This window comes from Prunus persica, chromosome G4 (genome assembly GCF_000346465.2).
Source record: "Prunus persica cultivar Lovell chromosome G4, Prunus_persica_NCBIv2, whole genome shotgun sequence".
NCBI lineage: Eukaryota > Viridiplantae > Streptophyta > Magnoliopsida > Rosales > Rosaceae > Prunus > Prunus persica.
The window spans coordinates 821,546-834,476 of NC_034012.1; the positions used below are offsets into that span (position 1 = coordinate 821,546).

Genomic DNA, 12,931 nt, shown 5'->3' on the forward strand with positions numbered 1-12,931 from the left:
ACGAAATGTGGACGAAACCCCACCCCAAAAACACTCTTTTACTTTATTGTTATTTTTAATACAAGCCAGCTATAGTCGAAATTAATTTTAATTAATCTAATTTATAAAAAGAGAAATTTGAATTTGAGTGAAAAATGACGAGCTTACTACTCTAGCCAACTGGCTTAAAGTGATAGTCAAAACTACTTTAAATTAATCTAATCTATTGAAAAGAGAATTTAAACTTAAATATAAAGAGACGAAGCCATTACCCTGACTAACTGATTTAACTCAAATCTACCTCTTTTGCCTTATTTGTGACTTTATTTGTGTGTAATCTTATTGTGTGGGTCGGGTCACAATGGAGTTAAAAGGGAGTGGCCCGTATTGACAGGTGGCAGACTGACGCACCAACTGACGCAAGTGTGGAAGGAGAAATCAATAAATAAGAAAATAAATAATCCCACGAATTTCTCACAAATCCAATCTAGTTGTTCTCAGTTTGGTCTACGTCCATACCCTTTTTATAGGCGAACGCATTGCACCGGTAAAAGACTTCACAGACTTCACCCACACACACCCCTCATCTCTCTCTCTCTCTCTCTCTCTCTCTCTCTCTCTCTGTGCCCTCTTCCCCATCTCTCCTCTCTCACTCTCTTAAAACCTATACCCCTTCTCATCTCTTCTGTCTTTCTCTCTTCTCTCTGCAAGTTTATCTGTCTTTGTTGCTCTTCTGCATCAACTTCTTCATCTGTTCATCCCAAAATACTATATAATTTTATGGACAAAGGATGGGGGCTCACCCTTGATTCTGAATCCTTCGGCTTCTTCCTCAACAAGCCCCCGGCTGCTGTTAAGCTTGATCATCATCAAAACAACAGCAAGAGAAGCAATTTTTTTGGTGGAGAAAGGATGTTTCCGGGTATTGAATTCCCCGTCAAACTTGGCGGCAGGGAAGACCAGCTGGCTGCTCCACAGCCATCCATTCATGACAACAATAATCGTGTGGTTGTGGATGAGGTCGACTTCTTTTCTGATCGTAAGAATAAGCACAATACAACCACCACTGATGATGATCATCAGGATATGAAATCCAACGGTACAATCAGCGTCAAGAAGGAGAATTGGACGGGCTTGGATGTAAATGTAAGCACCCCACACAATTTCAATTTTGAGTTTTCTTTTTTGGTAATTTATTTCTTATTTGTGATATATGGAAAATAATTAGTTCTCATTAATTTATATATACTACTACTTGCATGTGACAGAGATTTAATTTTCAGTGGTACTTATTTTTCTTCTTCTTGTTACTTTTTTTTTTTTTGGTTGAAAAAATCTAAAAATAGACTGGCTTGCACCTTGTTACTGCTAACACCGGAAGTGATCAGTCAATGGTTGATGATGGGATTTCATCCGATATGGATAACAAAAGGGCAAAGAATCATGAGGTAATGAATGAGATGAACACCCGCCTGAAAGCAAATTCATGATCAGAATTTTCCTATTCTTAGACTAAAGTTTATCAACTTTCTATTAGTTGCTTGCTAATTATGCTATTTAAGGATATTATTATTAGTATTACCCACTTATTTAATTAATAATATAAATTTTTGGGTTGATCATCATAATCAGCTGGCACAGTTGCAAGTGGAGCTCCAACGTATGAATTCTGAAAATCTGAGGCTGAAAGAAATGCTTGGTCAGGTGACCAACAACTACAGTGCTCTGCAGATGCATGTTGCGGCTGTAATGCAACAACAGCAGCAGCAGCAGCAAAATCACACAGCCGCGGCTGATCAAAGCTCTCAATTAAACCATGATCAGGTACCTATAATTCAATATCGTTTACCTTAATGATCAAAACTCGATTAACTATATGAGCCAAATAGCTTAACATATTATTATTTGTTGTTGGTATAATTAATTCTCAGAATGTTGAAGCAAAGTCTGATCAAGAGAAGAAACAAGGGTTGGTGCCAAGGCAGTTTCTAAACTTGGGCCCCAGAGCCACAGCCGAGACCGATGACCAAGTTTCCAATTCTTCATCAGAAGCCAGAACCCGATCGGCTTCACCTCAGAACATTAATGAAGCTGCATCATCAAAAGATCATCACCTGAAGAAAAATGATCATCCTATTGGTCCATTGGATCCCGAAAACTCTAACAATTTCAGGGATGGTAAAAGGGTTGGAAGGGAAGAGAGTCCTGAATCTGAATCACAAGGCTGGGTGCCCAACAAGGCTCCCAAGCTCAACTCTGCAACTAATAAGCCAATTGATCAATCCACCGAGGCCACCATGAGGAAAGCCCGCGTATCGGTTCGCGCCAGATCAGAAGCTCCCATGGTAAGTAATTAATTAAGATGGTTCAACTTCACTCAGCAGCAATAAATTACTTAATAGTCTCCATCTTTGATGAATTAATCGCGATTGATCGTTTGATTGCAGATTACTGATGGATGTCAATGGCGAAAATACGGACAAAAGATGGCAAAAGGAAACCCATGTCCTCGTGCATATTATAGGTGTACCATGGCTGTTGGTTGTCCTGTTCGCAAACAAGTATGTTTCAATTTAATGATATGATCAATTTGAAAATTTTATTAAAACTGGTTAGATTTAAAAGTACTGATACATATATATATATATATATATATATATATATATATGATAATTATTTGATAGGTACAACGTTGTGCTGAGGACAGAACCATATTGATCACAACATATGAAGGCAACCATAACCACCCTCTGCCTCCAGCTGCAATGGCCATGGCATCAACCACAACAGCAGCAGCAAGCATGTTGCTTTCGGGCTCCATGTCAAGCGCAGATGGGATAATGAACCCAAACAATTTGCTAGCCAGAGCAATTCTTCCATGCTCATCAAGTGTGGCAACAATCTCAGCCTCAGCTCCTTTCCCTACTGTCACATTGGACCTCACCACCACCCCATTACAGTTCCAAAGACCACAGTCCCAATTTCAAGTTCCTTTCCCAGGGCAACAGCCACAACTGCCTCAAGTTTTTGGACAGGCCCTTTATAACCAATCCAAGTTTTCTGGGCTTCAGCTGTCCCAGGATTTAATGGGGTCTAATTCCCAACAGCAGCAACAACATTTGCCGCATCAAACTCAGTCTGCCTCGTTCGCTGACACGGTGAGTGCCGCTACAGCTGCCATAACTGCCGACCCAACTTTCACTGCTGCTCTTGCCGCCGCCATCACCTCCATCATCGGTGGAGGTCATCCGAACAACAACAACAACAACAACAACAACAGCGCCTCGACGACCTCCAACAACAGCAATGGAGGCAACAACAACAACAGCAACAGCAAAATGAGCGGCTTCCCAGGACATTAACTAGGATTTTTGGGGACCTATTATTTTTTGTTGATTTGTTGATTTTTATTTTAGTGTTGGCCGTGTCTCAGTCAGGTTTCTGCTTCTGTTTTTGGAGTCTAGAACGAGATAACATGTTCATATCTTTTCTTCTTCTTGTTGGGGAGGGTTTAGAATCGTTGGATCGATCACAACTTCATTCTTTCTTTTTTTTTTCTTTTTTTTTTTGAATAATTTGATTCAAATTTTTCAGTAAATACACACGAAAACAGAGAAGTAGTAGCTTCGTTTACATATATGTATTTACTATTCCAATGAATGACAACAAATACTACATACATGTTTTGGTTTCTATGTAGTTTCCTTGTAACCTGATGATTAATTAACAAACTTTGACCATAGCGTACCAAGCAAGACAGACAAACGGAAATCGTTGTTTACAAGAAAACCCACAAAGAAAAAAGTGAGAGAGAGGGGTATAATAACGTGGAATATTCTCATTTGATAGGCCGAGGACTACGGCTGCAGTCAATGAATTCGGCCATTTCTATTTGACACGTATAATGGTGTACCATAGACTTAGCAGAGACTTCCAGGCAACTACGTGTGAATAAATTAGAGAGGAGGTCAAATTCATACAAAAAGAAGAAGAGACAAGAAAAAGGCAAGTTGGATTGGTTGTAAGTTTCGTGGATTGTGGGCTTGCTAATATTCAATAGGATACGTTGTTGACTTTTTGTGCACTTAGTTTGACATCACGTCACTACCTTTCATTATGAAGAAAAAGAAAAGGGTTGGCCACACGTAACGTGGAGCGTTGTGGGCCAGCAGCAGCAGCAGCAGCAACCGTACTTCATCCACCGTACAGGAGGAAGAGAGGATCTTTTACTCTTTGAAGACTGCTCTATCCATTGACGGATAAAAACTCTCATCTCTGTTATAAGTAAGTTTTTTTCCCATTAATAACTTCAAATTCAATAGTTTGATTGGTGGTGGTGGTGGTGGTGGTGGCCGCGGCTGTGGGTGGGTAGGAAGTGTAAGTCTTTTATGATATCCACGTGCTTGCATGTGAGTGTGTGACCAATTGGAATTTGGAAGACTTGTCTCTTATCTCATCTCATGTTTGAACTCTTTCTTTTTCTTGCAACTTGAAGAGTCTACATTATTATTCTTCAGCTGAAGAAATCTCGATCCATATTGAAAGGGAAAGACTTTGATTTTTATGACATCCGATGCGAACGTGCAGTTTAGATATTTACGACTGTTTTTCAGGGTTTGACATTACTACCAATACCAAACCTACTGCAGGCTGCAGCCACCCAATCAATGAATTCATAACAACACAACTGTAGCTGTGGAAAGAAATTTCTGAATATTATACATATTCCCATATATTTTAGCTCAAAGATAAATTGTTATTTTCTTTTGGGATCTTTTGGTTTCACACTTTGTTTACATTACACAAGTTAAGTAAATCATAAATCACTTCAAATTTTTTTGGGGGCAGCTTTCTAATAAATAAAGAAAGAATAATCTGCGTCGACATTGAACTTGTACCATACGATATATATTTGAAAATCACATACAATAAAATCCCCAAAATCGAACCCACCATATTCATATGTTCGAAACATCATCTCTTCATAAATATTAATAAATAAATAATTTTATTAATTCATTGACACAGAGTCTTCTCTTCTTGTTGCATGAAAAAATATATACAACGAAAGAACGAGCTGTCTTGCTTCCAAAATGGTCTTTCTGGACCAAGGCAACAACAATACCTTCATACACTGGGCCACCCTTCACTGTTAACATAACAACACAAAGAACCACGGCATTAGAGTCTGGCCCAACAAGCCCAAACTCTAAATCTGCTTTTGATAAAAATTCAAAATTTTAATTGTATAGCCGCGCGGCTATACTCTTAAATTATATTTTAATATTTTAGACGTAAAGCCGATCGGCTATAAGCTTTAATTATATTTCAATATTTTAATAGTACAGCCGTTCGGCTATACTCTATAATTATATTTGAATATTTTAATAGTACCGCTGCGCGGCTATACTCTTAAATTATATTTCAATATTTTAATAGTATAGCCGCTCGGCTATACTCGTTCATTATATTTCAATATTTTAATAGTAAAGCCGTACGGCTATTCTCTTAAATTATATTTTAATATTTTAATAGTACCGCCGAACGGCTATACTCTTTAATTATATTTTAATATTTTAATAGTATGGCCGCACGGCTATACGATTTAATTATATTTTAATAATTTAATAGTATAGCCGCGCGGCTATACGCTTCAATTTGGCCTATTGGAGCTTGCTCTGATTGCTGATTTCATATGGTGGGCTTCCTCGCCTCGTTTTGCTAATTCCTATATCTCCATTGCCTCCAATCGGGCTCCTGCCCTTGTTTCAGCTCTGAATATTGACCACTGTTTAGGGAAATCATAAAAACGATACTGCTCCTGTGAGAGTTTTATCAGCAACTTTGGCTGATTTGCCTGGACCATAATTTAAATGGGAAAAGATGGATGCAGCACCTGTAGCTCGCTTGGATGCGGCGGCTATACAGATAAAGAATCTTCTATTCGTGTTTGCTGGATACGGCACCGTTGATTCTGTGAGAACCTCGTATTGCTCATTAACTAAACTGTTTTTTTATGTTATTAGCTACATTTGCTGAAGAAATTATAAAATAAAAACAAACAATGAAACCATAAAGAAACTAGAAATGGAGAGTAGATTTTTTTAGCACTAGGGTTGGGGGAAGAATTTGTTGAAGAGGTGGTTGTATCACAAACTGCTACATGAGAGAGAAGGGTTTCTATTCTATAGAGCATGCAGAGAATTGGATAAGGATATCAAGATTTAAAAGAAGATGTTTGTGTTGCAAGTGGATTAGAATTGCTAGAAGCAGCTATCAAGGAAAATTGAAGACTCTAGTTTCAAACTGCTCAGTGTGTTCAAGTGTTCCGCAAAGGAATTGGTGCTTTTATTTCTTGATGTGAGAGTTGGTTGATCATTAAAGCTCGTTGTTGGGAGTTGTACGTTGTGATTAGTGTTTTTTGGATTTCAAAGAGCTACTCCACCCCCATTGTTGTGGGTTTTTTCTTCTTGATATGAATTCTTACCCAAATTTTCATCCGAATTAGAATTTTCTTTTTCATAATTTAAAGGAAATTAAAATAGAATATCGTTTGTACCAAAGAAAAAAAATACTCAAGTCAAGTTTTGTGTTTGTTATAGGAGAGAGAGAGAGAGAGCGCCAAATGAAAGTTTTACGTGGTCATCCATCAAAACAAAGGAGCATAAAGGATAAAGTAGAATGAACAAATTAAAGGGAATAGCAGACGTGCCTTGGATTGGAGAGAAGCACTTTCTTTGTTGCACTCAGCAGCAATCACCCTTTGGCCTTACACTAGCTTTAGCTTGCATAATATTATTTATTTAGGTTTGGACAATCAAGGTTCCAAGCCTCTATTCTCTTTGCTTGTCGGGAACATATTAATCATTTCAATTGTCCAACCCTCCCCCCACCATAATTAAATTCATGTCTTTTTACAAACTAACAAGTTATTAGTATATCTACATCATTTGATTATAAAAGCATTTCTGCTCACAAACGTTTCAATATCTACTTACAAGCGTTTTTATTAAAAGCAAGTTAAAACTAAAAATTGAAATCCTTATCAGAAGATCATTTAGAAGTGCTTACTCAAACATAACCTCATAAGCACCTTTAATGGTGAAATTTCATGAGCAAACCAAAAAAAGAAAAAGAGAGACACAAATTTCATGCGTGACCAAACAAAACAGCTCAGTGTGTGGACCCCAAACTTGGCCGAGTAGGCAAGAAAGCAAGAGGAGGTGTCGCGTGCTAAAGCAACCAAATTTCTAAACCCATGACACGTAAGCATTCCGTTGCACCGCAACTACTATATTCCCGCGCCGTTTTCCTTCGCGCATAGCCAGAACCCATCCTTATCTCACAGACCCACGTCACCCACCCTCCGATGATATTCTCTTAACCCTTAATCACCCTTCATTTTGTAAAATGTCCCCGAAACGAGACCATCGTGCCTTTGCCCAGAGGTTATCGACCGTTAAAGGCCAATAACGGACGGCTCATATCAACATCCTTGATACCGATACGCAACAAATAGGGTGAGCTTAGCTGGACCCCACTGGGTCTAAAACAGTGACAGGTCCTCTGTTTTTCTTGTTTTTAAAGAGACTTTCTTCTTTGATGTTTCTTCACCAGCTTTCTCTCGCTCTCTTTCTCTTCTCCTGCTGCGAGCCTGCGACAATTAAACCGGTGAATACATTTTCTCTATTTGATTTAATTTTTCCGATTATTTGCTTTCACTTATAGGTAACATGATAGTCAGCAATGGTTTCTCGTCTTTTGGTAGAAAATGGTACATCTTTTCTGCGTTGTATTTTTTTGGTTGACATGAAATTTATGGTGGTTTTGAGTTTGATCAAGTCAAGGGTTGCATGTTTCTATTTGAGTGTTTTGTTTTCTTGTAAGTTTTTTACTATATAAGCTAGTAACCTTTGTCTAAAGGCAGATGAAGCTGAATCAAGCTGAGGTTTGCTTTTCAAATGTCATATATTTAAATACTGTGTTTCTAATTGTCTATGATGTGCACACTATTTTTGTGTTTCAGAATTAGATTTTTCATTTATTGGTTTTTGTTGGAACTTATAGGTCAATATGGGAACCATTTTTAAAGTGGTTGTGTTGCCTCTGTTCCTTTCAAGCTTGTTGCTTTCTCTAGTTTCCTCTGCACCCAATGATGGGTTGTTTAGGATTGGACTCAAAAAGGTAAAATTGGACCCAAACAACCGGGTTGCTGCACAGCTGGAATCCAAGAATGTAGAAGCTTTGAGAGCCTCTATGAGAAAATACCATCTTCCTGCTAATCTTGAAGACTCTGGGGATATTGATATTCTCCCACTAAAGAACTACTTGGATGCTCAGTACTATGGTGAGATTGCTATTGGTACTCCCCCTCAGACGTTCACTGTGATTTTTGACACCGGAAGCGCTAATCTGTGGGTTCCATCATCCAAGTGTCATTTCTCGGTGAGCTTTAACATTTATACTTTGCTGTAAATTTAAAAAAAGTGAAACTTATTGGATGTGTAAAGAACTTGGTCTGAGACAACAAGATCATGGCTTTTCATTTGGGTGCAGGTTGCATGTTACTTCCATGCCAACTACAAGTCAGGCAAATCGAGTACATACAAGAAGAATGGTTTGTTTTCCGTGCTCACCCGTAACTGCTTCTAAAAATATGTTTCATAGATTGCATCATTAATTCAAAGGCTTTGGTTTTTCAACAATCCTATCCAGATTAATGGTTCAGCAGAATCCTAATTTCTAAAACAGAGTTTTTTGTTTGATAATGTGGTGCAAACTGCAGATCCAACTTTAACTGGGCATGACAGGACAATTATCATGTGAATGCTGCAACTTTTGTTTTTGGGTTAACTGTATAGTATAATATTTGTCCGCTGCTGTGCAGGGACATCTGCTTCTATCCAGTATGGTACTGGAGCCATTTCAGGTTTCTATAGTAACGACAATGTTCAAGTTGGGGACATCGTTGTTGAAAACCAGGTAATCATAACTCCAAACTCCGTTCCCCCCTCTCACCTTATCTCTCCTCTCTCCCAGTCCAGTGTTTCGATTCCACTGTTCTCATTACTGGTTGTACATTTTCAGGACTTTATCGAAGCAACTAGTGAGCCTGGTCTCACATTTTTGGCTGCCAAGTTTGATGGTTTATTAGGACTTGGATTTCAAGAGATTTCGGTTGGAAATGCTGTCCCAGTGTGGTATGCACTTGTATCTATAATTTTCATTGATTAGTTTTTTTTTATTTTCCAGAAACAAATAAACAAATAAATAAATAGTTCATTAGTCAGTATTCAGTGTTTGAGACGGGATACATATTATTTTAGGTACAACATGATTGAACAAGGTCTTATCAAGGAACCACTATTTTCCTTTTGGCTTAATCGTAATGCACAAGAAGAAGAAGGCGGCGAAATTGTTTTTGGCGGAGTTGATCCAAATCACTTTAAGGGCAAGCATACATATGTTCCTGTAACGAAGAAAGGCTACTGGCAGGTTGGTACTGAAACAATTATATCCAATGTGGAAGTCTGATACTTTCTTTTCTTTTCTCTTGATATTATGGTACCTTTATTTTGACCCAATTTTCTTACTCATTTCCCTCTTTTGGTAGTTTGACATGGGTGATGTTCTTATCGGTGGTAAACCAACTGGTATGTACCTTCTTGGACCCTAAAGCAGCGTACTTCAATAAAATGACAAACAATACAGTAATAAGCGTGTGCACTGAATGTTATGTACATGGCCCCTTGTTTTTCTGACTTAACCATACTGCTGTTCAGGATATTGTTCTGGTGGCTGTTTCGCCGTTGCAGATTCAGGAACTTCTCTTTTGGCAGGTCCAACAGTATGTAATCCAATTTTTAATTGTTACTTTGATTTTCTGTTAATCAATTCTTTGGTTGGTGCATGTTCTGCCTGTATAACTTTGTCGAGCTTGTTTGATTAGCTAGTTCTTGTTCACCCTTTAACTTCTCAGGCTGAATATTCTTATAGAAGTATAAAATGAGAAATGAAGTTGTTTTGATTTGTACTTGAAGAATTAAGTTCTCACACTTGTCAACTAGGCCAGTTTATACATGAGCATGTTAATCACCTTCCTTCGCATATATAGATCTAATGAAGTACTTCAGTCCATTATATCCTTCTAGTTTCTGTTTCTGTTTGTGTTCTTTTTTTCTCTTTCTCCTTTTTCCCTTTTTGGTGCATTGGTTATGGGAATTTTTATTGTTGAATCCACGACCCTGCATGTGAAAATTTTAGTGTCTTCATGAAATTCTTATATATGCTTTATTTATTTAGTGGTTGTGCCCTGTAATTTTTCATTATAAACCTTTAAAATGAGAATTCTGAGCCCTTTTTTCTTCTTTTGTTTTTATCACTGCACTTAAAACTTCTTTTTTGGCAAAGTTTTGTGACTGCACTAGTAATGATTTTCGTCTTGATTAATTTCTCTCTCCCTCTCTACTTGAAGACTGTGATTACCATGATAAATCAAGCCATTGGAGCCGAGGGTGTTGTTAGCCAGGAATGCAAGGCAGTTGCTCAACAGTATGGGCAAACCATTATGAATCTGCTCTTGGCTGAGGTAAAAGTAACTGCTATTCTAGTTTACTTTTTTTTTCTTGTGAAATAAAATTCAGTTATAGATGCTTATATCTTGTCATGAGTGGAGCTGATCATAATTCACTTTGTCTTGCATATTTTATCCAACAGGCCCGACCAGACAAGGTTTGTTCCCAAATTGGATTGTGCACCTTTGATGGGACTCGTAGTGTTAGGTCAGCATAAAAAATGTTCTTTTATTTGGGCTTGCGCTCTTTATTCAGTGCTTTATTTGAATTCCCTATATTTACTTTTTATGTTATTAGGGAACAAAACTGTGATGTCTGACACTGTTGTCATTATGTGAAATTGGTTGCTGCCTTGGGTAATAAACTTGTTGGTTCATTGTTGTGTCTTTATAGTATGGGCATTGAGAGTGTGGTGGATAAGAGCAACGGGAAATCTTCTGGCATTCTTCATGATGCTTCATGCTCTGCTTGTGAGATGGCGGTTGTCTGGATGAAAAACCAACTTGGGCAGAACCAGACGCAAGATCGTATTTTGAACTACGTCAATGAGGTAAAGTAGTTGCATGATACTTGATCAAAATTTTACTAGAATTGTGTCTCTTTCTGGCTTTACAATAGTATACCTCTGCAGCTTTGTGAACGGATGCCAAGCCCAATGGGGCAATCTGCTGTTGACTGTGGAAGGCTTTCTTCCATGCCTAGTGTTTCCTTCACCATTGGTGGTAAAGTTTTTGAGCTCACCCCAAACGAGGTAGGACAGCATCCCAACTTATCCTTAGCTATATGTTTGCTATTCCTTCTGATCTTTTATGTAATGCTATCTGGTTCCCCCCGGTTTAAGATCAGCGAATGAGGAATCTCATATTCTCTTTTAAAAGAATAGAAAAAACAAGTGTTTGAATTCTAATTAAACCATTGTTTCTTGATCAATAGACTATAGTTTATGTACGTTTTCATGACATATTGTTTTGCTTGCCCTGTGGATTTACATGTTTAAAGTTGCAGTGAAGGCTACCTTTGCACTTAAACGCCCAAATTTTCTGTTTGTTTGAGCAGTACATACTGAAGGTGGGTGAGGGTCCTCAAGCTCAGTGCATAAGTGGCTTCATTAATATCGATATCCCTCCTCCCCGGGGACCTCTCTGGTATGATCATATAATTGAACACTTGGTCTTTTTGCTTCAAAGCGCATGTCATTGTTTGTCATGCTTTATAGATGGTGAAACTTTTGTTTTGATTCTCACTTGCGGCACTGCAATGCAGGATCTTGGGAGATATCTTCATGGGTCGCTACCACACCGTCTTTGATTCTGGAAATATGAGAGTTGGATTTGCAGAGGCAGCGTAAAGAACCTCTTCCCTGGGGCCCTTGTCTAAATTAGTTGTTGCTTGCGCATCTTGTTTACTTGCTGTCTGTGTATCTCTATGTAATTTGAAACTGGAAAGTTGAGGTGTTGGCCCCAGCCTAAATGTAGCGCTTGTGAATATAAGTGTTTGTAATCTTCAGTGTTATAAGTTTGAGAGCAGAGAGGTGTTCATTAAAGAAAGGCATGAGCTGCTAAAGAGAGACAACTTGTCGATATTCTTCAAATATAACCATGGCCAAAGAGTCGTCAAGTACAGTAGAGATTAGCAAATGCAAGAGATTGCAAGATTATTTAAGAACCAAATCAGGACAGAATTTGAATGATAAGGGGGAATCCTAGTGACATTATTTACTGGTTGTTCTCAAACCCATGTATTGCGTATAAGAAACTTGTTCACTTGTATGTCCAGAACCAAAAGCCACACAAGAATGATTGTTTTTGGTATTACTCCCACCTCATCTTCATCACAAGCCCCATTGGGTTGGGGGCTCCTGCCTGGAACGCTCCTGCCTGGCGTAATACCAAAGACTTATGTTACGAAAAATTGCAAAATTTGAATGACGCTTGATAGTCCTATTGGCGTGCGTGATATATAATCCATGGATCATCTGAATCGATATTACGACTAGAGTGCAAAATCGACCGGTCGTCAACTGCTGGACAAACCCTTCTGTTGTTCATGATAAGTAACTGGACAAACCCTTCTGCTGGACAAACCCTTCTCTCTCATCTTTTGATAGGTAACATGAGGAGATAAATAGAAAGAATTGGACAATGAACGGGAAATAGGGAAATACTCCATCGGAAAGCCTAATTTATTATCTAGTCATATCAAAATAAATAAATAAATAGCGAATAGCTTAAAGGCGGGTGGGTGACACAAGTTTAGTTAACCTTTTGTTGCTTGCTAGCATGAAGCACAAGGTGGTGTCTGAAAAGAAGTGCCGAAAGCTGACAATAAAAGGAGAGGAGGTAAAAGAAGGCAAAGAAAGGAATGGGTAGGTGGCTTGT

At 38.3% G+C, this 12,931-nt stretch overlaps 2 protein-coding genes across 3 annotated transcripts; both read left to right on the top strand.

Moving 5' to 3' along the window:
* Nucleotides 461-3,672, top strand: LOC18778459 (probable WRKY transcription factor 31). Its single transcript, XM_020561985.1, has 6 exons — nt 461-1,125; nt 1,326-1,427; nt 1,612-1,803; nt 1,911-2,324; nt 2,427-2,540; nt 2,664-3,672. The coding sequence occupies exons 1-6, from the start codon at nt 760-762 to the stop codon at nt 3,339-3,341; spliced, it is 1,866 nt and encodes a 621-aa protein (XP_020417574.1). The 5' UTR covers nt 461-759; the 3' UTR covers nt 3,342-3,672.
* Nucleotides 7,397-12,271, top strand: LOC18780680 (aspartic proteinase). Of its 2 annotated transcripts, XM_007211476.2 has the most exons (14): nt 7,397-7,650; nt 8,047-8,424; nt 8,536-8,596; nt 8,867-8,961; nt 9,067-9,179; nt 9,306-9,474; nt 9,593-9,632; nt 9,762-9,826; nt 10,454-10,567; nt 10,696-10,760; nt 10,947-11,103; nt 11,185-11,304; nt 11,610-11,698; nt 11,817-12,271. In XM_007211476.2, exons 1-14 carry the CDS (start codon nt 7,582-7,584, stop codon nt 11,899-11,901), a joined length of 1,620 nt encoding a protein of 539 aa, XP_007211538.1. In that variant the 5' UTR covers nt 7,397-7,581; the 3' UTR covers nt 11,902-12,271. The 2 variants fall into 2 exon arrangements, with proteins under 2 accessions (XP_007211538.1, XP_020418183.1); XM_020562594.1 differs by lacking the exon at nt 11,817-12,271 and having other exon boundaries at nt 7,556-7,650; nt 11,553-11,625.